The sequence below is a fragment of the Carassius auratus genome, chromosome 27 (assembly GCF_003368295.1).
Source record: "Carassius auratus strain Wakin chromosome 27, ASM336829v1, whole genome shotgun sequence".
NCBI lineage: Eukaryota > Metazoa > Chordata > Actinopteri > Cypriniformes > Cyprinidae > Carassius > Carassius auratus.
In genome coordinates this window covers 23,805,713-23,831,490 of record NC_039269.1, presented here as the reverse complement: position 1 = coordinate 23,831,490, position 25,778 = coordinate 23,805,713, and the positions used below count along the sequence as shown (strand labels likewise).

Here is a 25,778-nt window from a genome sequence, read left to right as displayed (position 1 = left end):
TATAGTGGCTAAATTAATGAAAAATAAAGCATCAACAAGTGTTGACATTTCCCAACAACACAGCAGTAATGACTTTATGAACGTATACCTCTAAGATCAATACTATTACTAATAGTATTGATCTTAGAGGTATACGTTCATAAAGTCTATTAGAGATAAAATTGTAACCATACAACCATCAGTATCGTATCAGACAGTGCACTAGATACCCTGAGGAACAGTTCCACTCATTCTCTAATATAGGAGAGGAAGAATTGTATTAACTTGTTAAATCATCTAAACCAACAACATGTATGTTACACTCTATTCCGTCTGAGCTCCCCCAACTGAACCTGGTTTCTCCCAAGGTTTTTTTCTCAATTCTATCACCGATGGAGTTTTGGTTCCTTGCCGGTGTCGCCTCTAGCTTGCTTAGTTTGGGTCTCTTCATTTACAGAGATACCATTGACTTGGCTAATGATTCCACAGATACTAATTAAACTGAACTGAGTTGGATGATGACATTACTGAATTCAATGATGAACTGACTTTAACTATCATTTTGCACTATTGACACACTGTTTTCCTTATGAATGTTCTTCAGTTGCTTTGGCACAATCTGTTTTGTTTAAAGCACTATATAAATAAAGGAGACTCGACATGACTTGATTGAACTCAACAGTTATGTATCACCCACTATCATGATCACAAACATGAAAAATATACAAGGTTAAAGAACCAGTGTTTTGGTGGCTTATACCTAGCAAACAAAAATATGCTTTAAGAATGTTTTGCTAATGTTCCAAGTTCTGAACATGTTATTTCAATTTTTTTTCTTCTGAAAGTTCAAAACAAGTGTTTGTTAATAATTAAAACCGAGGTACGTACCGAACGATCATATTTGTGTACTGTTAAACTCTTAATATATATATATATATATATATATATATATATATATATATATATATATATATATATATATATATATATATATATATATATATATATATATACATATATATATATATATATATATATATATATATATATATATATATATATATATATATATATATATATATATATATATATATATATATATATAATTATAAATTATTATATATATATACTTTGAAATTTTGAAGTAATTTCCCTATAAATCTTCTTTGAAAATACTTGGCCTAGTACTTTATTACATAGTTTCAAAACATGACAGCCTATTCTACGGAACGGGCTTGGCTCATGAATATTAATATTGTCAATCACGCGTCCAGTCGTAACATTAGCCTTTAACAAATCAACTAAGTCTGTTTGACCTACGTCACGTTACTAATTAATATTCATGATCCACACTGTCGCCATATTAGTTGCAGTTTTCAGATTCCGCCTCTAGATGTCATCGCTACATTAAACAAGAGCTAGACCGGTAGGTGGCAGCAACTCTGAATCCCACGAATATCCAGTCAGAGGAAGGCAGGACTTTGTTTGAAAACAGGAAATAAGAGCGCTTCAACCGAACAGATGAAAGTTATTATAGAGAAGGGCTCAGGAGTAAGAGGAGCGATGCTTCTAACGTGGAGAAAACAGTTTTTCTGTCTTTTATGGACCATAATTTTATTATCACAGTGGGTAAGTGTGACGATTATTTGTTGTTGTGACTGTAACTAACGTCAGCGTAGCGAAATCTCCTCATAGCCTAGCACAAACTTGAGCCAGCCTGACAGTTTTCAAGAGTTATCAGAACACGTCTCTTCAAATACCAAAAGCGATTATGTTTATTTGTGCTCGCTTTAAAAGCATGTCATGTATCTATATAGGAGTAAACCGAGCTCTTTTCTTCTTGTTTAAACTCCAGTCGAAGGTTGTGGACAGACAGAGGAAATATGATTTGCTACCTCATGTGAATCATCTGTCAGTCTTTGCAGATTTACATGGCAGCACATGATCTAACATGCAAGATCAGCTATTAGCAGACTAGAACTGCTGCCATGGTGTTTTTAAAGGATGGAAAGAGCGCTTTCTGTTAAGCAGCTTCGGGTTAGGATTAGTCAAATGCCTTTACATTAATACACCCTGGATGAGTCACATAACCTATTGAGCCACATGTCTAGGGAGCTTCGTTTTGGGCGCGTTCCAAATTTTGGAATGTAATTTTAGGTTTGTGATGGACAAAAAAAAATGGGCTGGTAAGTTGGCACAAAAGGGTTTTGAGATTCAGTAACGCTTCCAAGTTGACTGAAAATAGATGCAAACGGGATTATCCGTTTAAATTCATGTGCTTTTGCTTTCATTTAACTTTTCCGTCAATAAAACAGGATTCATTTTAATATATATGTAGGCTGTTTCTTTGCGAATGATATCCAAGTCTCATCTCATGTCGTTTAAAATGTCACATCTTTCTTTTTGACCCAATTCTTAACGTTCCCCGTCTAATCTGAAACCATTAATCCAAATAAATCATTTTTTCCTCTAATGTAGTGGTCATTTAACATCTTTTTGGCTCACGTGAGTGACCGTGAGTCAGAATACTTATTGCTCACTTCAATGTTAGTAACCTAAGACAAACAATATAGTGTTTGTTTGTTGACCAGTTGATTCAGCTGAGCTCATTTGTTTGCCCTTCCTTTTTCTGACTGCATAAATATCAAAGAATAGCATCAGCTTTCTAATAGATTCTCAGTTTTAAAAGCTTTCTAGTTTGTGAAACTGCTTTCACTTCTTATCTAAAAATACCCTTGGTCTTTCAAAATAAGTACTGAAAGACCTGCACTAAAAATAAGCTACTCTCAAAGATTTGTTTGGCCTGTACACAGATTGCTGGACATTGAGACCGAACAGATTACAACAACATTGCAAAAATGTAATTTGATATGAATCTGTTTTATTCACTGATATTGGGTGCACGGTTCTGCTTCTTCAATTTTCTTAAACAGTCAAATAGAAAATAATGCTGACAAATAACCATATTTTCATAATGCATGATGCATGTCTTAAATGCAATATTATTTACAATTGCCCCATTTTTTGGAAGGGGTTGACTTATTCAGATATATCAGTATTTTTTTTTTTAATAATCAGTAATTTACAGTAATTAATCAAAATTAGAGTCAGATTTTAATAGCCAGTGTTTATTTCACAGGCATGGGGTAGGATTAATGGATCGAAAATATGGTCATGCAGAATAATGCATTAATATAAGTACTGATAAACAGCCAATATGCAAGTACTATGCATGCTACTAAGCAACTAGTAAACAGTGATAACTGGTTTCTACAATAAAATTTTAGCCTTAGTTGTGTAGGGGATTTCTCATGTGAGTGATCTGTGCATAGTTTCTGAATGTATCAGGTACTCATAGTTTTCATGAAGTGAGTCATAACTTTGGCCTTTTTCTGTCCAACATAACAGACCAAATGGGAAAAAGGAATGGTAGAAATGATGACTCCGCTGTCCCAAAGTTTCCTGCGTAAGAGATGGCACAACTACTCGGTCACATGCACAGTCACACTCTTTTGTTTTCAGTTGAGTGGAGACCGTTCAGCACAACAAGAGACAGTTACTCTAGGGCTGCACGATCATGACAAAAATCATAAATGTTGATTATTCCATTGAAATTGTAATTGCAATTTTATTAATTACGATTATCACAATTTACATTGATGTTTATACCATTGTTTGATGCAACTGCATGCCATATTTTTGTATGAAAATAAACAAGCTGAAAACACTAACTGAAAAAACTTAAATGCTTTCATATAGTATCAAGCCTCAAATGTCAGATAAACATCATATTGGTTTCTTCTTACAGTTATTAAAAAAACAAAAATATGAATGTTATTATAATGTTATACTAAAACAATGGGAAGACCCTTAAGATAACATGTAGAAAGAAAACGAAACATAAGCCGCTTTCAACGATTATGTAATTGTGGCATCCATAATTATAATCACGATTAGAAATTCGATTATTTGTGCAGGCCTAAGTTACTCGGTCTAAAAATGCTTGACCCTTTATCTTTGGAACACTTTGTACTGTTTACCATTTAAAATCAAATAGTTGTTGATCTTGAACACAGTGCGTCATTGTTGAATTTGATTACATTGATTGTAAATCAGCTCGTGGGAGGTACGGTTCTTCTGAATACAGACGCGTGACAACCGGCCGCTTGAGACTGGCTGCAAAAGGGAGTCAGTCCCACAGACTCCCCATGTTAAAATGCCCAACTTTACAGCAGAAAAAAAACATGTTTACAGCCTGGTTCAAAAAGTGGTTTTGGTCTATATAGCAAATTTTGACCATTCATTACAACTGTGAGGGGGGGTGAGTTTTTTTTTTTATAACTCATCCATTTAAATTATAACCACGGTTGAACTAGGTGGGTGTGGTTTAAGTACTGACGCGCTGTCAAGATGGCGACGGCCCGCTCTCCGGGTGACATCACGGACTGCACAAGTGATGAAATCGCTGAGGAATGTACACTTATCCGGTTTCACTGAGATGCCATCCTAGATTAGTGACGTGGTAACTTGAGTTTTAAGGGGGGTTTTTTTCTCTTCAGGAAATTAAGTAAATCTCAGAGGACAACAAGCTCTGTAGTCTTGAAAGTAACTCCCACAAATGAAACCGAAAACGGGAAGAAAACTGATTTTGAGGAACATCTAATTTTAAATATCAGTGGTTACATATCATGCTAAGCACACGTTCGGAGCAGGGAGATGATGATCTGAAAGATTACCGTTTACACTTTATAATACAATGACTACTCCTCCACAAACAAAAGGAAGCATGAAGTGGGACAAAAACTACATTAATGTAATTTGAAAGTCATTCATGTATCCATCGATTCACCCACATAGACTGCTGATGTGCTCACTCTGTGTGAAGTTATTAAAAGCTGACGTAAGTGTTGAGAAATAGGTTCAGTGACTGAAAATAATGAATTGTATTGTATTATTGAATTGTTTTGTCATGTGTGTCCGCTCAGGTGCATGGCCAGCACTGTATCTGGTATGGTGAATGTGGTAATTCCACTAAAATTCCAGAGAAGAAGTTAAACTGTAATTACACAGGCCCACCTATACCTTTATCTGACCAGGAAGGACAGGACCTGCTAAAGGTAAGAGAACCTATAGTCTGCTGTTCAAGACCTTTCATAGTGTTTAGATGAGACAGTTCACCTAAAAATGAAAATGTTGTCATTAATTATTGACCCGGTCTTTCCAAACCAAAAACCGACTTCTTTTTTTTTTTTTTTTAATCCCTTTAACAAAACTTCACTTTGACCTTTGGAAGAGGGGATTCTTTCTGTTATCTCACATGTCAGACCTCACAAAAAGGACAAATACTCTAATCTAGGCAGTGAGAGATCTGAATCAATGAAAAGAGGCCCTCAACCTGTGTGTCAGATTCCTCTCTGTGATGTCAAACCTCTTGTATTAATGACATGTCGCAGATGGAATGGGATGAATGTCACAGAAATTAGCTATATGAAACAATTCCTAGTGTAAGAGAAATGTTTTACTAAATCTAGTAGGGGTGCTCCGATCACGATCGGCCGATCGTTAATGCGCATCTCTTCAGTAAAGCCGGTTCTCTAATCAGCGGTTAATTCCATCAGGTGCGTGATTTCACATAGAGCAGCTGTTACTACACGGAGCCGTTGTTAACTGAGAAGATACGCCAATAAACGCTGAAAATTAACGTGATTTGCGCATCTTCTCTATTAACAACGGCTCTGTGTAGTAACAGCTGCTCTATGTGAAATCACGCACCTGATGGAATTAACCGCTGATTAGAAAACCGGCTTTACTAACGAGATGCACATAACGATCGACCTATTTTTTACTTTTTGTTAATTGTATACAGTGTGTAATTTAATCATAGTTTGCAATGAAAATATGCTTGATGCTGGCATGATGTTAAAAAAGTAAAAAAAAAAAAATTTGAAAGAAATCAGAGTTCTAAATTTGAAGATTTAGTGAAGTGTGTAATTTCTATGCCAAAATGAGGGTCTGTCTTTAGAAAAATTGTAAGCGTTGTTCCATTTTTGAGATAGTGTTTTTGTCATCAAGTGTTCACAAACGTATGTCCAGGTCCTATTTTACCCCAAAATCTAAAGAAAAAGAGAATGTTTGATGAGTGTTCATCTTTAAATATTAAGATTTTTTTTATTAATTCTATATATCAAATTTGATTAAATTTAAAAAGAAGGTTTTTTAAGTATACAGCATTTTTTGTTAATTTTTTCGTCACTCAAATTGACCAGTATCTATTAGGGCTGTCACTTTTAGTTCAAAAATCGATAGCACAATTGATCGGATCAACGATAAAAAAAAAGTTTTGAAAATGAAAATAGGGAATCGATTTTAACCAAATATGTACGTACACTATTAATTTTAAAAGAATTAAACAATTAAAAAATATAGATGTAACAAAACTCACAAACAAGCAGAAAAAGAAAATAAAGAATTCCGAAAGTGCAGTAGGCGTTGCAAAAGCTAGACAGAAAATACCAGCAATTTTACGCGCCTATAAGACCCAGTGACATCGAAAGCGTCCTCTTATGCTGCGTCCACACCAAATGCGAATCGAGCGTCTGGCGCAAATTATTTCAATGTTAAGTCAATGTAAAGATGCGTTTACGCGCGTCTGGAGGTCTCGCGACACGGCTGACACGAATTCGCCTCATTCGCGCATATGAGTTATGAAAAGGACCATTGCAAGCTGACAGTGACCGGCTTTTGTGATGGAAATTTGGCAGTAATACCCCCACCTTTCGCAGCTGTACTTGAGTGTCCCTGACATCAGTGTGGTCGGAGCGTGTCTTCTCAACAGGTGAACATATAGTGAATAAAAAAGGCTTTGTTCTGGATGAAATGTTGATCGACTTGTTTTCCTGTCCAATAAATTTGTAATGGCCCTAGCCTTTTTGCGCATTTCATTATGCCCGCCTAGTGCCGCCTAGCCTAAGTGTTGGTTACGTTCAATAAAAAAAAAAACACACATGGCCTGTTCTCAAGTCCATTTAAAGATTGAATTATTTAAAATAATCTTGGAGATTTTTGAATTGCCTAAATCATAAATGCAGCCAGGTTGAAGCCTGCAGTGATATTTTTCTATTGTTATGGCAGCCATCCCCTCTGCATATATATTTTTTCGAGAATGTTGCACTCCTGTTGCTTTTTGTTATTCTGCACGAAGCTTCATGCCAATAAATAAGAAATATTGCTGACTTGTGCATTTCCAGCGCCCTCTTTATGTTCGTCCATAATCTGACGTTGAAAAAGGAAACAGCGTTTTTTTTTGTTTTTTTTTACATGGAAAATCGATTTTACAATCGATTCAATCAACCCTTATGTCTTAAAAATCGAAAATGATTTTTCTCAAAAGTGACAGCCCTAGTATCTATTAGAAGTGGATTCTATTTTGCTTTTTTAACAACCTGTTAAGAGAATGATTAAATTGAAAGTAAAATCCTTTGTGTGACCTCGCACTGTTTGCAGGAGCTGTGCCCAGGACTGGTCTATGAGGACAACAAAGTTTGCTGTGACACCCAACAGCTCAGGACACTGAGAAACAATATTCAGATCCCCCTTCAGTACCTGGACAGGTTTGACTGATATGTATCTTTTAAGATGCACTGTAGTTGACATAGTTGTGTGGCATAAGAACTTTGACCCATTAATGAGTCCAGAGCAAGTTAATTATTCATCCAATTCACGTTTTCAGTTGAAACCAAATAACATGTACTTGTCTGACACAGTTAACAGTGACAGAATCACCCGGTTTATGGCAGTAAAATAATATGCCCTTCATAAAAGCTGTAAGTTGTTTCTGTTTTTGTGTGTCAGGTGTCCGGCATGTTTCTTCAACTTCATGACCCTGTTCTGTGAACTTACCTGCAGTCCCAGACAGAGTGATTTCCTCAATACAACAGACACGTCTCCATTTAACCAAAGCACAACTAATGTGCTTGAGCTGTCCTACTATATCAGCCTGACCTTTGCCAATGGTGAGGAACCGTGATTAGAGAGAAGATCACAAATTTACTGATGCTTCAGATACATGATTCAGAAATGACTTACTTGAATGTGAACCCCTAAATTCAGAAATGGTAAACAGACCATGTGGTACCACATTGGTATTTTCCGGACTATCTTTTTTTCAAAGTTTGGCTGGTCCTGCAACTTATAGTCAGGTGCGACTTATTTATCAAAATTAATTTGACATGAACCAAGAAAATCATTACCGTCTACAGCCGTTATACAGTAATGTTTCTCTTGGTTCTTGGTTCTAAATAAATGTGACTTATGCCTCGTTTCCACCGCAAGAACTTGACCCAGGAACTAGGGACTTTGGGCTGGTACTCAGTGTGTTTCCACCGCAGGAACCAGGAACTAAATAAAGAAAGAAAAAAAAAAGATTCCTCAGAAAGTCCCTGCTGGTGAGGTAATACTTTTTCAAAGTTCCGGAACTTTCGGGGGCGGGACTTGGGCGCTAAACATCCTGATTGGTTGAGTGCATGCAGCATTGTGATTTCGACCACCATTTATTTGGATCATTTTCAAAATATTACTGTTATTATGTCATGAAATGGAATTTTAAAAGTATTTCAGCCGAGAATGTAGTCGTTTAAAACTCAAATCTTTGGTTTATTTATAAAGACAGCGCCTATTTTATCTACGGAGACGTGATCAGCGAGAACTCAGTCCTCATGTATCTGCCGAGAGCAGCCTCACCTCGGCTTGTCCTTCTGATACGTGCCTCTGGCTTTGATGTCTCTTTAGTGGTTAAACAAAATATAATTCGTTTTGGGTAAATCTTTGGTCTGTATTTAATTTGTCTATATGTTAAAATGAAAATAAAAAAGGCAAATTGATATATTTTATATTTTGTAATGGCTGTATATATATCCATCCCTGGACTAAGTACATTTCTGCAGCTATTATTTTGTTTAAATGAAAATGAAAGGAGGCAGTGGTATTTGATATCCTAATTCTTTTTATTTGTAAATGTACAGTGAGGAAAATTGCAGTAGTCAAGGCGAGCTGACTGATGTTATCAAGCATGCTGCTGTTGGCAGAATTACCGGATTTGCATCGTCGCGGACACCACACTCCTGAGTCGGATGCACAATGTCTGAACTACCGAGTAGGGCTGTGCAAAAAATTGAATGCGATTTTCATGCGCATCTCATCAGTAAAGACGCTCCTGTAATTAGAAGTACATCTCCAGCAGGTGCGTTCAGATCAGGGTTGCCAGGTTTTCACAACAAATCCTGCCCAGTTGTTTCCCAAAACTATTCCAAAACTAGCCCAATCGCGTTTCCAGGAAGTTCCCCGATTAAAAATTGCTTCCCGGGGTTAAAATATAAGTTTTTTTGGCAGGGTTGCCTTGGTAAAATTCGCATTTCGAAATGTGCAATTCTATGTTTTGAACAGCCCTACTAATGAGGATGCACGTCCAAAATTAGCATACTTTGTATTGCGAAACGCACGCAGACCTACGTCACCAGACTATAAAAACAGTTCATGGGGAAAAAAGTTCCTGGTACAAATGTTCAGAGTAATTTCGGTGGAAATGCGGACTTCTAGTCCAGTGCGACTTATATATGTTTTTTTCCTCATCATGACGTATTTTTGGACTGGTGCGACTTATACTTAGGTGCGCCTTATAGTCCGAAAAATACGGTACTCTTATAAAATTACTTTTACTCTTATCTTAAATGAGTAAAATCCTATATTAAAGCCAATATTATTAGAAGACCGTAACTAACCATTGTTTTAAACTACTGTTGTAGGTAACAAATGTAACCTTTTCTTTTATGTCTCTCTGCAGCCATGTATAACGCCTGCAAGGACGTTCAGGCCCCCTCCACTAATATCAAAGCCCTCAATGTCCTGTGCGGGAGAGAAGCTAGCAAGTGTACTCCCCAAAACTGGATCAAGTACATGTTCAATATTGAGAATGGCCAAGTCCCCTTCGCTATTGACCCGTTTTTCTCAGGTACACACACAAACACATTTGCTGAGATTGAACACATAAAAACTGCAGAATTGTTGCTTGTAATCCAATCATTTTATTGCTTCCATACTATAATGTGACCTCAAAATCTGCATAGTGTACTTGAAAGCATTTAAAGATTCTCAACATTTGGTTGGTTTCCGCCAGTGAATAAAAAATAAAAAAGTTAATTGCGACTTTTTATCTCACAATTCTGACTTTTTTTCTTCTCATAATTGCATGATACAAACTCACAGTTCTACCTTTTTCTCAGAATTGCATGTTATAAACTTAGTTGTGAGGAAAAAAGTCAGAATTGCAAGGTTTTTCTCACAATTGTGACTTTCTCTCAATTCTGACTTGCAGTTGTCAGTTTATACCACGCAATTCTGAGATTGAATTGTGAGATTAAAAACTCGCAATAACCTTTTCTTTTTTTTTTCTTTATTCAGTGGCGGGAACAGGCTTCCATAGAAAATGTATAATATGTGTCTTAAAAATATTTGGTCTCCCCAGATGTACCCGTCAAAGGTTTTAATCCAATGAACAACGCGACGTTTAACTGTACTCAGTCTCTGGATGATGGCTCGGGGCCCTGCTCATGTCAGGACTGCAGTGAAGCGTGTGGCCCCACACCCGTGCCCCCCTCACCCCTTCCACCCTGGATTATCCTTGGCATGGACGCCATGGCCGTCATCATGTGGTGTTCTTATATAGCCTTCCTCCTCATCTTCTTTGGAATTGTGCTGGGGGCATGGTGTTACAGGTAACTACCTAAACATGCACTAAATCAATGACATTTTTGAGGGAAGGTTCAGAAAGCATTTATTTGATTCGAAAATGCGTAGTGTATTTTGCCATGAATGGTAGTTTATGGTAATATGCACAAGCTGTTGTACATTTTGAATACTTAAAGTGGCAGTGGTTTAGACAAAAGAAAAGAAAGACAAGCAAGCTTGTTAGGGTGCGCTTTTTATTTGTGTTTAGCCTCATGATTCAGCATCAACAGCAAGAATCTATACTTCTATTTAAAGTTTCACTTTGACAGGTGAAATGTAGTGTAGCATTACCATAACACACACTCAAAACTCATAATGCACTTGCTTGAAACACCAAAGTTCAGTGCAGATGAAAATGAAACCAGTGAGTAAAATGTCATGGTAGATTACATTTTTGAATAGCACACTGAATATAAAAATAAAGAATTTGTATTGTGTGTTAAACATTAGTGTCTGTCTGTGGTCCCTGGTCCCTGCTGATTTCCTTGAATTATTAAGCAGAAACATGCAGGTTTAATCAAATATACAGTATAAGGGATGCATTTATGTATACATGATTGTTGTTTGAAATATGCAAATAGATAGTGTTTGGTTTATGGTGGGTCTACGCATCAGGCCAGGGGCAAACAGACTATTTCAGTCAGGGTGCTTAAAATTTAGCCAAAGTTCAGTATCTCCTACTTTTACTTTATTTTACTACAGGAGAAGGATGATCACATCTGAGTATGGCCCGATTCTTGATAGCAACCACTCCCACTCCATAAACTCTGATGGCACAGATTTCTTAGGTAAGTGCTTTTTTTATTTTTATGTGATTTTATCACATAATTTTTAATTTTAAAAGATTTGATTTTGGAGATAGTGCCATATCTCTCTATTACACTTTCTGAGCAATCAAAACTTTATGCTTTACTGTTGAATAAAGCAATAAGCCCTGTGGAGCCATGGTTTACAGTGAATTTATAACAGCTAATGGTCGTTGTTATGCACGACACAGGCTGAGTGCTTTAAAGCCCACTTAGCTGTTATAAATTCACAGTTAACCATGTCTTCACAGGGCTTGTTGCTTTTATAAAATGGTTATTCCATGTACGTAGTAAGGTTCCACAGATTAAAATACAGCAAATAAAGTTTAAAGATATGAATAAAAACAGTATTCTTCCACCAAACAATAAAGTTCCTCAGAAATAGTTGTGGTTCCAACAAACTGGTTGCTGAGCAACACACAGAAGTAAACAAAGGTGTATGTTTGTAGAGTAATTTACAACAGCTTCGATAGGGATGCACCGGTTGACCGGCCCAGTTTTTTGGCCGATTTTTTCCAGAAGTGTGCCCGCCCGAGTGCTACATTGTAATCATTCGCTATCATATCAGTTGTGTGGAAGTATTTTGAAATCTGTGTGCAGGACACAGGCAGCCGTTCAGCCATTCATTCATCCAATTAAAATAATTAGGGTAATGATTCACATCTATATTTTTTTTTTTACTTGAGCCAATACTTGAGTTATTTATTTTTCATTGGCTCAAGTGAAAAAAATATAAATGTGAATCATTACCCTATTATTATTTTTTTTTTATTGGACGAATGTAATAATTTGCATCTTTGTTTTATTCCCACCAACATTATTTGATTTTACAATTTTGGAATAATTTATTCATATAGCATACTTTTTAGCCTCGCTGGTAAAAACCTTTTTTAAATTTAAAACCAAAAACAAAAGCTAAATGCTGATATCTGTACCATATGTTTGTACTGAATATACGTTCTTATTTACTGTGCAGTTACAGCCGTTAATTTCAGATGGTTATGTTTATTGTTTTCAATAGCCAAAAGCCAGTTTGGCCTGTTAAATACCAAATGAACATCTTGTTTATGCATATTTTCCTTCTTTCTTGTTTGTTGCTTAAAGAAAAAAAAATTATAATAAATCTGTATCGCAGTCGGCCAGTTTGCTTGTAAAAAATCGGTATTGGAATCGGCCATGAAAAAATCATGATCCTGCATCCCTAAGCTCCGATCACGGCTCAACCAATCAGAGTCAAGGACTGGAACTTTCTGTTTTATAATTATGATTTTTATTTTATTATGTTTATGTTTTGATATGTTGGTTATAAAAATGCAGAATGAGCAGCTGTGAGTAATGATAATTGTTTTTAAATACTTACTTTTTTTTAGTGTAATCTTTTTTTATTCTTTTTTTTTTTTTAGAAGTGTCCTGGTTTATTTTGAGGTTGTTTATTATTAAAAGTCCTATTTTAGGAGCAGTGTTTCGGTCATTATTGATATTGGTTATTCTGTAATAAATTGTATCTTACATTTAATTCAAAATAAACTCTTACAGTTGGTCTCTGGTTCACCCTGTCACACGTTTACACCTTTTACTATTATTGCACAGTAATGTTTGATTATTTTTTTTTATTGATATACATTTTAAATATATATCAAATCGGATGTAGACCTTGTAAATTCTGTACTTACTGCTTATTGCACTTCTGGTTAGATGCTTATTGCATTTCGTTGCTTTGTACCTTACATGTGCAGTGACAATAAAGTTGAATATAATCTAATCTAATGTGAGTTTAATTAAGTATAATGATCTGAGACACATTATTTATTTTTTGATTGTATGATTTTTTGCATGGACATATGGAATTGTATTTTTGCTGATGTTAAAGTCTTGAATTACATTTGAATTACATTTGAATTACAAGTCTTGAATTACATTACAACAAGCTGCCGTGTAAACTGTTGGCTATAATTAATATTTATTTCATTGCATTTGTTAATAATGTTAACCTCCAACAAAATGACCAGTTTTACACAGAATAAGTTCTCTGTCACTCCGTGTCCACACAACATCTCAGTTCCATCCTTCTGGAAACGTGGGTTATGTGTAACAGAGATGTTCTCAGTTCAGGTCCTCATTAAATGTCATCCTTATTTCTTAGGTGATGCTACGTGCTGCGAGACACTGGGCGAGCGTTTTGAGAACTGTCTCCGGGTTCTCTTCAGCAGCTGGGGCTCCATGTGTGTGCGTCACCCCTTAACCGTGATCCTGACCAGCGTGGTGCTGGTGTCGATCTGCTCGGCCGGACTGACCTACATGCGCATCACAACCAACCCGGTGGAGCTCTGGTCGTCTCCCAGCAGTAGGGCCAGGCAGGAGAAGGACTATTTCGACCAGCACTTTGGGCCATTTTTCCGCACTGAGCAGCTCATCATCACCACCCCGGTGAATGCATCATTCGTTTTTTCACCCACCTTGGGACCAGACATCCCCTTCACCTCGATTCTGAACATAACAATCCTCCGTCAGGCAAGTAATTTTTATATTGTGACCAGAAATGTCCAAATACTTTTGAAGACATTATAAAATATATTTTTTTGAACGCATTCAAACTGCATGTTGCATCATTCACATTGATGATATTTTTTTAGTTTTATACATGCAATCAAACTCTTGCTCTGTTGGACATAGGTGTTGGATCTTCAGACAGAAATTACAAACCTAACAGCTGAATACAAGGGAGAGACGGTTACTCTTAAAGACATCTGTGTTTCTCCACTGGCTCCTTACAATGACAACTGTACCATCCTAAGTGTGTTAAACTACTTCCAGAACAGCCATGAAGTCCTGAATCATAAGAATGCTGATGATTTCTTTGTCTACTTTGACTACCACACTCACTTTATGTATTGTGTCAGGTGAGCTATGCTCTTTTTTTTATTTTTATTAATAGTGAGAGTGGTGATGTAATTTTGTAAGACACCCTGGACGGTAGTATTACCTTGATTACCTGTAGAAAATAAGCTCAACAGTTTCTAGACTTATTTCTTCATCACGACAATAGTATCAAGTAAAATTCATTTTTATGAATTTTAAAGCCTAAATGCAATTCAAACTTATATATATATATATATATATTAGCTTTTGTGTTGTAGAATAATGTGGGCCACAGACCTTAATTCGGCATTTAGGAAAAACCCATTAACTTCAGGACTATGAAAATGCAAAAATACAAAATACTAAAATATGATTTTCCTCCAGCTCTCTATTGTTATTCATAATGTATGTAACCTGAATTAAACTGAAAGAACTCTGAATATGCCTTTTTTTTTTTTTTTTTTTTTTTCATTGTTTCTTTTGTTTTTATTTTAGCTCTCCCACGTCCCTGGATGACACAAGCACCTTCCATGATGCCTGCATGGGTACATTTGGAGGACCAGTTTTCCCCTGGCTTGCTCTTGGTGGATATGAAGGTTAGTTTGACTGAAATAAACAAATTACAATAGAACGAAGATGTCATTTTGATCTCATTTTGGAAACGCATCCTATTTTTTTTTTTTTATTATTTATTTATTTTTTGAGGTCAGATAGACTTTAAGAATGTTTTTAGTTGTTGCCAATAGCTTCATGGGCAGTGCATCGACATATTGTACTTCGGGAGTCCCTAGTTCAAGTCCCGACTCGTGAACCTTTCCAGATCCTGTCCCCACTCTCTCTCCCCCATTACGCTTACTGTCTAATTACTGTCCTATAATGATAAAGCAAAACCAAATCTTTATAAACCGTTTTTTAGAAAGAAAATACTGTGGGGGAAAAAACATAATACTGTGAAATGTTATAATTTAAAAGTAGCTGTTTTCTATTGTATTCTGTTTTAAAATGCAATATGTTCCTGGGATGATGGCAAAGCTAGATTTTCAACAGCAATTAAAATCACATGATCCTTCAGAAATCATTCTGATTTGATTTGGTGCTCAAGAAAAAATTGATTATTATTATCAGTGTTAACATTTTTTATTTTTATGGAAACTGTGATGCATTCAGTATATTCAATGCATCCTTGCTTAATGAAATAATTATTTATTTTATAAAATGCTTACACCAAACTTGACCCCAAAGTTTTGATCTATACTGTCTGTGTGTATATATAAATATATTCTAACATAAATCGTGAATTGAGAGAAAATTGAAAACCCAAGTCAAATCTGCTCTGTTAGAACTTTTAACTCAAGCATCTACTTGAGGCTGTGCTTTTGGAAGCACATTCTTACTGGCTATATCAAAATTTTCTTATTTTGTTTTTCTTGACACAAATCATATCTAGTAAGTTATACTTTCGTAATGGTCTGTCTTTTAGCTTATTATATTAGCTTCCTTTGTTCCATTGTAATCTTAAAAATAGCTTAATTTTTTGTTCTGTTTTGTCCTGTTTCATATATAGGAAATAATTACAACAACGCCACAGCTCTAGTGATCACCTTTCCTGTCAACAACTACCTGAATGACACAGAAAAACTAGGCAAAGCTTTAGCATGGGAGAAAGCGTAAGTTTGATTTAAATTCTCTGTTTAGTATATCTTATGGCGAAATCATTTATAAAAAAAGATGTGAAAATAAGTAGTTTGCTCTAGAATGGCAACCCTTTTTTTGTGGTCACATACAGTATACTCTGGAGTAACCGCCATTGCCCATACCTCTACAGGTTTATCGACTTTGTGAAGAACTATGACAACCCCAACCTTACCATCTCATTCAGTGCGGAGCGCAGCATTGAGGATGAGATCGACCGCGAGAGCAGCAGTGATGTCACCACCATCGTGATCAGCTACGTCATCATGTTTGTCTACATCTCACTGGCTCTGGGACACATTAACAGCTTCTGGACAGTGCTGGTAGGACCCTCATATGTTTTTATTTGAAATGTAACCTGAATTGTGATACTGTGACAGCATTTCGAAATGTTAGTTTGGTAATGATGCAAAATGAAGTACCGTATTTTTCGGACTATAAGTCGCACCCGAGTATAAGTCGCATCAGTCCAAAAATACGTCATGATGAGGAAAAAAAACGTATATAAGTCGCACTGGACTAAAAGTCACATTTATTTAGAACCAAGAGAAAACATTACCGTCTACAGCCACGAGGGGGCGCCCTCTCGCGGCTGTAGATGGTAATGTTTTCTCTTGGTTCATGTCAAATTAATTTTGAAAAATAAGTCACACCTGACTATAAGTCGCAGGACCAGCTAAACTATTAAAAAAAGTGCGACTTGTAGTCCGGAAAATACGGTATATAGATTAGTGCTGTCAAACGATTAATTGCAATTAATCGTATCCAAAAGAAATGTTTTTTTTTTTTTTTACATAATATATATGTGAACCGTGTATATTTATGTACACATGCATGTATATATTTAAGGAAAATGTCATGCTTGTGTATTAAATAATTTAATATGAATAAAAATGAATATTTTGTATGCGATTTTAATCACAATTAATTGTTTGACAGAACTAATATAGATATTTCTTCATTCAAAAGAATATGGTATAAACCTTATGCGCTTATACAAGCAATATACATTTACAGTGCTTGGCTATGCTGTTCTTCAATGCTTAAGCCCTACATTAGCCATGATCTTTTATTTGACCTGTGCAAGCATCATTAGGCTGACCTTGCATGTCCTAATTATTGGAAACTCTGCGTTTGTACACGTTTCACAGGTGGACTCTAAGGTCTCTCTGGGTATCGCCGGTATCCTGATCGTGTTGAGTTCAGTCGCATGTTCGCTGGGTATCTTCAGCTACATCGGCATCCCTCTAACTCTTATTGTCATTGAGGTCATTCCCTTCCTCGTGCTGGCTGTGGGCGTGGACAACATCTTCATCATTGTACAAACCTACCAGGTGGGTGGTGCGTCCTCCGTGCAGATTCAGCTGCAACATGACACTGGCTGGATTTCCATCCCAAGTTGCGAAAGTGTAATATCGCACAAAACATTTGTGAAAAAGCACACAAAGAGAACAAAATGATAAACTTCCACTGTACATCACTAATAAAATTAGGAGAAGCTACTGAATAATATAATTATTATAAATAATAAATTACTTGCACATCAGAACAAGCAGATGAAACGCAATGAATGCGGTTATTGTTTTCGGAGGTGGTTGCTGCTGTTTGGGAACGCAGTCTTTTAACAGTTCTGGGAGCCAATTTTACAGAAATACTTCTATTCTTCTAATACGACAAATTTTGCACGGACATTTCCAAATCAATCAATCAATCAATCACCTTTATTTATATAGTGCTTTAAACAAAATACATTGCGTCAAAGCACTGAACAACATTCAAATGACCATAACAACATTTCAGATGCTGTGGAACAAGATCACTCTGCTAGTTAGTCAACATTTACTGTCCCATAGTGCAAAGTCACATGTTTTTTTGTTGTTTTTTTTATTCGCAGGATGCATTTCCAACTCCCATTATTCGCATTAACCCTTTTTTGCACAAGTCAAAAAACACGTCAAGTGAGCATAAAAAAAACTTTTTTTACGAATCCAGGCATTTTTATTAGAAATTTAGCATTTCCATCACTCGATTCTGATGCGATACTTCAAAATGCGCATAAAAGCAGGGTGATGGAAACCCAGCTACTGTTAATGTCAGCTGACTCCTTCCACTGAAATAGTTCAGACGAGCACCTTTTACTTCCTGTTTGTAAATGGTAGTTTTGTTTTTAAGATCGATGATGGATGAGATCGTTTGCCTTCACAAAACTGCCAAGTAACCCATTTTTCTTTTCTTCAGAGGGATGAGCGGATGCCTGAAGAGGAGCTTCATCAGCAGATTGGACGTATCCTCGGAGAGGTGGCTCCCAGCATGTTCCTCTCTTCCTTCTCTGAGACCGTTGCTTTCTTTTTAGGTATGCCATCATCCTCAGATTAACTTCTACATTTCTGACAAATGGCAGATGAAAAGGGATGAATGCCACTGCAATTATAATAAGAAATAAATACTAGAATGAGAACGTGGGTTTTGTTTTGATTTGTTACAGTTATTTCAAATTTCAGTATGGTATTAACACATTTTTATTAAGAGTCCTTGTCAAACTCTTAGAGATTTTATTTTATATTTATTTTATTCTAGAAAATTAATGATATTTATTTCTACATAAAACTATCCCAGATGACTGTAGTTTTCCGAATTGCACATGTCTCCAGGTGGTCTGTCTAGCATGCCTGCAGTGAGGACGTTCTCTCTATTCGCTGGTCTGGCCGTCTTCATTGACTTCCTTCTGCAGATCAGCTGCTTTGTGTCTCTGCTCGGCCTGGACATCAAAAGACAAGAGGTGAGAGGTCAAAGGTCACACCAGTACTGTCTGTGTGAGAAAACAGAATTAGAGGAACAGGAAAAAAAGTTAAATATGCAGTAGGTTTCATATTAGATTATATTTCACAATATTTGAAACAATGAATGATTAACCAAAGTAGTTTTATTAAGCACTTTTTTTCTATATGTAGTGATTTGAGATGCTTCGGTTTAATTTCTTTTCTTCATTATTATTATTATTATTATTATTATTATTATTATTATTATTTGTTTCCCAGGCAAATCGTCCAGATATATTTTGCTGTGTGAAGTTTCCTGAGGGACAGCGCGAAAAGTCAGAAGGTTGTCTGTTCCGCTTTTTTAAGAAGATATATGCTCCTTTCATCTTGAAGGATTGGGTGCGCCCCCTGGTGGTAAGTGTAAAGAAACAAGACAAAATAGAAATGGTATTAATAAATAAAAAAGGATAATTGTGATGCAACTGCTGCTGTATAACAGTTAAGCTACATAAACCTAGATTTGATCAAGTTTTGCATTTTTGCGATCTCACAAGTTTTGATTCTATTTTGCAGGTTGCTGTGTTTGTGGGAATGCTGTCATTTAGCATAGCCGTTGTTAATAAAGTGGAGATTGGACTTGATCAGAAATTGTCCATGCCTGATGTACGTATATACCCATTCTTTCCCTTCACACATATTTGCATTCTGAAGAACCTGAAAGAGGTGTTTTTGAACATACAGGACTCCTATGTGCTGGATTATTTCGGGAATCTGAGCGAGTACCTGCACACTGGGGCGCCAGTTTACTTTGTGGTAGAGGACGGACATGACTACAAAACCTCAGAGGGTCAGAACGCGGTGTGTGGCGGAGTGGGCTGCAACAACAACTCTCTAGTCCAGCAAATTTATACCGCATCGCTCTTGAAAAACTAGTGAGTGACACTTTTTGGCACCTTTCAAGTGAGGAAAAAGTTTTCTTTCAGTAAAGCAGTCTTATTGTGGTATCATTAGCCATGTTTCCATTTATACTTTAAAAAAAAATTATATAATAAAATTATGCTTGTGTGAGGTGGTTTTGAAGAAAATTTGCATTTAAGGTCTTGCATTGCATTTCTAGGTCTCCTGCCGTAAAAGTCACAGAATCGTTCTTTTAATGAACTATAATTCCCAAGAAACATCTTATCTAGTTTAGAAAACCTAGTTATTGTATTTCAAGTAAGACCATTTTTTGGGGGCTTTATTTAACTATAATAACCATGCAATAAACGCATAGTGTTTTGCTTTCTTTTTCCATTCATGTCAGTGTCATAAATTCCCAGAAGAGTTGCTTTCAGCTTTTGAATAACTTTTATCAGATCAATAAAGCCATATTTTGTGTTGTTAATGTAGTACTAAGATCAGCAACGCTCCATCGTCCTGGCTGGATGACTACTTTGACTGGGTGAAGCCGCAGTCCTCCTGCTGCAGATATTTTAACACCACCGGAGCGTTCTGCAATGCTTCAGGTAAACCATTATCCACCGAATCAACAGAGCCCTGACCTCCACTGCCCCAGAGGACCGGTTTAAGACCTGTTTTAACCTGTTTAAGGTCCAGAGTGCTGTTTAAGTTATTGAATTTTCACTTCAGAAGTCACTGTACAGATCACACTATTCTTTGCTATTTGAACCTAAACATGTTTAAATGGAAATGATGTTTCATGATATATATATATATATATATATATATATATATTACATACACACACACACACACACACACACACACACACACACACACACACACACACACACACACACAATCACAATCAAAGCATTTTTTTGTATCAAATTATGGCTTCAAAAAATGAAAATACTGTCTTTTTCTCACCCACAATTCCAAACCTATTAGTTTTTTTTTGTTTGTTTGTTTTTTTTTTAACAAAAGGTCATGACACAATTAACATTTTTGTCTTTTTTTTTTTTTTTTTTTTTTTTATAATTCTGATGTTTTCCTTCCATCAGTGGTGGATAAGAGCTGTGTTCACTGCAGACCTTTGACCTCTTTGGGGAAAAAGAACCCTAATGGTACTGAATTCATGCACTTCCTCCCCATGTTTCTCTCAGACATCCCAAATATCAAGTGTGGAAAAGGGTAAGTTTAAATAATTTCCATTGATCAGATTTCCCATAAATCTAATGCACGCGGTACCTGTCCACCCATCCATTTAGTGATCCATTTTTTGTATTATTTGTATTTTCCACAAGATTTCCAAGCATTTGCCAAAATTGCATTCTCAAATTGGCTAATTTAATACTTTCAGGATCTAGGGTACATATATATATATATATCTATATCTATCTCTATCTCCCTATATCCACTTCAAGTGAATTCAGCTCACAAAAAAAGTTTAGGACTCTCTGTTTTGACTCTGTTTTGGCTCCTTTCTTTCCCATACAGTGGTCATGCTGCATACAGCACTGCTTTGGATCTCCTCGAGAACAACACTGACGTAGGTGCCACCTACTTCATGAGCTATCACAGCATCTTGAAAACATCTTCTGACTTCATTGATGCCTTGAAGATGGCGCGAGAGCTTACCGACAACATCACCCAGGCCATCGGCCCACAAAACAAGACTTACAGTGTCTTTCCTTACAGGTAAACACACTCTAAACCAACCTTATTGTGAAGCCCTTCAGAAACAAATAAATCTCACTCTCCTTGATTTTGCTGCTGTTTGTTTTTATTTATTTATTTTTTTTTTGAGATTTGATTTAACAGTTTAAAACGCGTGGAATGTTCAGGAACAATCATCCTTCGTGACCTACTTCCATTAAGAGTGGTGATATTGTGTAAATGTTTTTAACTGTATGCTTGTCAGTTCAACACATTTATTCCAAATAAGTTACAGTTACCGGTCACATTTATTAGAATTGTTGTAATACAAAATCTTTATTTATTAACACATGCATGCATATTAGGATTGTCACTTGCAATCAGTAATAAACGCTGTGGCCCCTGACCTGTTTGTAGATTTCTTTTTTTTTTTTTTTTTCAGTGGACAGTGTATTCTATGTCTTCTATAAATGTATTTATTTTTTCTCCCCCATGGACAGCGTATTCTACGTCTTCTACGAACAGTATCTCACGATCGTCTATGACGCTGCCTTTAACCTTGGTATTTCGTTGATGGCCATCTTTGTGGTGTCTACGGTGCTTTTGGGCTTTGAGCTGTGGTCGGCTGTGCTGGTGTGCTTCACCATTGCTATGATCCTGGTCAACATGTTCGGAGTCATGTGGCTGTGGGGTATCAGCCTCAACGCGGTCTCATTGGTCAACCTTGTCATGGTGAGTTGAAGGAATAGTGGTACAGTAAATACAGGATTGTTGAAGCTTGTGACCTACGTATAACATTAATTACTGAAGCACTTTATCAATGCTTGTTGACATCATGTACCATAACTATTTCCTTCGCAGTGTTGTGGCATATCGGTGGAGTTCTGCAGTCATATAGTGAGGGCTTTCTCTGTCAGTACCAGGAGCTCGAGGGTGGATCGCGCAGAGGAGGCGCTGGCACACATGGGCAGCTCTGTGAGTGATGTTTGCTGCAGCTGTGTGAATCTATGAGTGCAGTGAAGCATCTTCTTACATGCTGCTTTGACTCCACAGGTGTTCAGTGGCATCACCCTCACTAAATTCGGTGGGATCCTGATTCTCGCCCTATCCAAATCCCAGATCTTCCAGATTTTCTACTTCCGCATGTATCTCTCAATAGTCCTGCTAGGAGCCACTCACGGCCTCATCTTTCTGCCCGTATTACTCAGTTATGCAGGTAAAGCACAATATTTGTTTTAAAAAAAGTCGCAAATTTGAACAAAGAAAAAAAAATACCCTAAAAGAAGCCCCTTGATTTCTATGGTGCAGAATAGCCAGAGAGAGTCTCAAAATCCTGTTCTACAAGTGAAATTAATATTATTATGTGGAATATCACTTAATTTATGTTTTGGATGACTAAATCTAAATTATAGCCGTACACTTAAAATGTCACCGTTTCACTTAAAACCATTGTCAGATACACTCATAGAAAGGTCAAAGGTCTTCAAGACCTCCCGCCAAAATAAGTTACAACTTGGAGAAACTGATGAAACATGACTATTGTATATTATAATATTGTTTTTAAAGTAATAATAACAATGATATTTAAATTATTACTACTTATTACTACATTAGTCCAGGAAAAAAAAATGTAAACCGACAACAGTTTTTGAAAAAATTACAAAATGTTAAACCATTTAATTGTTAAAGTTGTCTTAATTCAATTGATTAGACATGCTTGAAAAAAAAGTAAAATTTTATTAAACCATTATAATGTTACTGTAGGGCCTTTTTGTTTACATTTTGATAAATTGTTGAAGTTAAACGACTTTAATTTGACACTTTTTGATAATTTTTTTTTTTTTTACCTTTAAGATGAAATACAGGAAAATAGGGCTGCACAATAAATCGAAATGGAATTGAAAATGCGATTCAACAGAAGCAGCGATTCTCTTGCGCATCTTTTAGTAACGCGTGATTCTGTGATCAACAGTAAATCTCCATCTGAAGGCCAGAGGGCGCTCTCGCGCTGTGTCTTGCAGAAGAACCCGCTGCAGCTGAATAAACAAAAGATTTAACTGCTTTTATTGATTCAATGTGACTAATAAAACATGATTATCACAGCATAAGGTTTATTGGAGTTATAATTATTATACTTTTAATTAAAATAAATTATATTTATAATGCAAAGCCCGCTGCAGCTGAATAAACAAAAGATTTAACTGCTTTTATTGATTCAATGTGACTAATAAAAACATGATTATTACAGCATAAGGTTTATCGGAGTTATAATTGTTATACTTTTAATTAAAATAAATTATATTTATAATGCAAAGCCTTTATCACTGCTTAGAATACTATGAAATATGTTGCTTGCCTTATTCTGTATAAGAACTAGCACAAACATTATTAAATATGGTATTTTCACATGCTTTCAGATGGATCAGCATTTACTTCACAGAACCGTAGCTCACTGAGAAACTACGCAAACAGCTGTCACTATCGCGAATGTTTTCTTCGATTTCATAATTGCGCAATAAAATCTTTTTGTTGTTGGTTTTTTGGTTGTCATTGTTTTTTTTTGTTGGCTTAACTTGTCAGTGAACAACAGCTCTGTGTAGTAAATGCTGCTCCATCTAGAAGCATGTGATGATGATTTACTGCTGGTTACAGAACCAGCTTTACTAACAAAATGCACATGACAATTGAATTCAATTAATCGTGCAGCCCTACAGGAAATAAAAACGCAATCCTGTAAAAGTTGGGGGAAAAAATTGATTTCATAGAGACTTAGACTTCTGAAGCCAGCAACATAAAGTCTTCTAAACCAAATATTTGGATTGTGCCAGAAAATAAAATATGAAAATGTGAAAAAGAAATTCAAGCTTCTCCCTCTCTTTCTTTTCACAGGCCCATCGGCAAATAAGGCAAAAGTCATGGCTGCTCGAAAAAGGGTTGTGGGTACAGAGAGAGAGCAGCTTATCTACTAACTGAACGGCCGTGGACAGCACCAGCTCTTCATTTCCATGCTAGTTAGTAACACTTCAACAGACTTAATACAGAAGGACTTTCACAGCTTTCCCTTTCAACATAAACCAAAAACCCTCAACTCTGAAGAATCGGTTTGGAAGATCCTTTCAGTATTGAAGTGATCCAGTGAAGTGGAGTCTGTATGTGGAAAAGATGACAGTCCTTTCCTCAAATGTGTCTCATCACATCAGAAACATGTTGTAGCCACATGTAACTCAGCAGTCACTGTGGTAAAACAACAAATGCAAATTGTTTTCAGATGAATGTGTGTAAAACAATGTATAACTAATCCTTTTTATTTATTTGTGTTTTTTCTTTTTCATTTTTTTGTTAGTGTGCTTCATTTATTTACTTTACAAATAATGAAAGAACTGTCGACAATGAGCCACAATGGACAATCTGTTGATTTATTGTGATGCTATGACAAGAACGACATGTTACACAGGCGGCTATCAGTTAGCTGTTAGCTCTACCTGAACTCTGTGGTTTTCAAGCATTAAACACACTTTAGTCTTAGCTAGTTAACTAATTTGGGAAAATGGAATGCAGTGGTACATTTTAAAATGTTTACTTGCGAAGCTGTGCTGCATTAACTAGCATTGACATGCCAAGAAAGGGAGTGCTAGCATACGTTTAGCGCCTTGAACCACTAGGCTAACCTGAGGTTTTTTTAACCAAAACGCAAGTACACCTCGGCACTGACGTTTGGTTTAAACTCACATTCCTTGTGTTTTGCCTGCTTATTTTTCAATTACTAACACAATGTAGCTTTAGAAAGGCTGCTCAAACAGGTTTTGTACCTCGTAAGTGCGGTGGGGACCGTAACACTTTTGAATCAACATGTGACTAAGGCAAAAATGTGTTTGCATACAAATAAATGGTTATTTTCTACAAAGAGGAGTTTGGGTTGATATGGGCTGTCAGGGGTTGGCATTTGCAACATGGACATGTTTAAAAATGTAATAGTTTTTTAAGAAGTTGGGTTATGTGTGCCTCGTGGATGTTCTAACAGTTTCAAGTTTGTGCTTTATGGGTAACAGTCTTGATTTGAAGAATTTTTGAAATAAAATACATATACTAATTTGTATTAAATTGAGTTTTATTTATAATATATATATATATATATGTGTGTGTGTGTGTGTGTGTATATTTATTATATACTTTTTTTTGGAATTGTGTCCACCCTTGTGTAAAACAAGTCCGCTTCAGCATAGGGAGACTTTTAAAAGAATATAATTGTGAAAACTTGCATGCGAGTTACAGTTAAACGAAAACGCAGGCATCTATCTATATG

The 25,778-nt window shown here is 36.1% G+C and overlaps 1 protein-coding gene across 1 annotated transcript; it reads left to right on the top strand.

Annotated features, from left to right (window-relative positions):
* Positions 1-1,443: 1,443 nt before the first annotated feature.
* Positions 1,444-25,565, top strand: npc1 (Niemann-Pick disease, type C1). Its single transcript, XM_026206792.1, has 25 exons — positions 1,444-1,608; positions 4,965-5,096; positions 7,483-7,589; positions 7,831-7,991; positions 9,818-9,985; positions 10,499-10,748; positions 11,464-11,549; positions 13,711-14,078; positions 14,241-14,467; positions 14,922-15,022; positions 15,991-16,093; positions 16,252-16,441; positions 17,270-17,452; positions 18,357-18,471; positions 18,770-18,897; positions 19,157-19,291; positions 19,451-19,540; positions 19,619-19,809; positions 20,267-20,382; positions 20,881-21,010; positions 21,317-21,517; positions 21,976-22,207; positions 22,337-22,450; positions 22,529-22,691; positions 24,365-25,565. The coding sequence occupies exons 1-25, from the start codon at positions 1,501-1,503 to the stop codon at positions 24,442-24,444; spliced, it is 3,879 nt and encodes a 1,292-aa protein (XP_026062577.1). The 5' UTR covers positions 1,444-1,500; the 3' UTR covers positions 24,445-25,565.
* Positions 25,566-25,778: the final 213 nt, after the last annotated feature.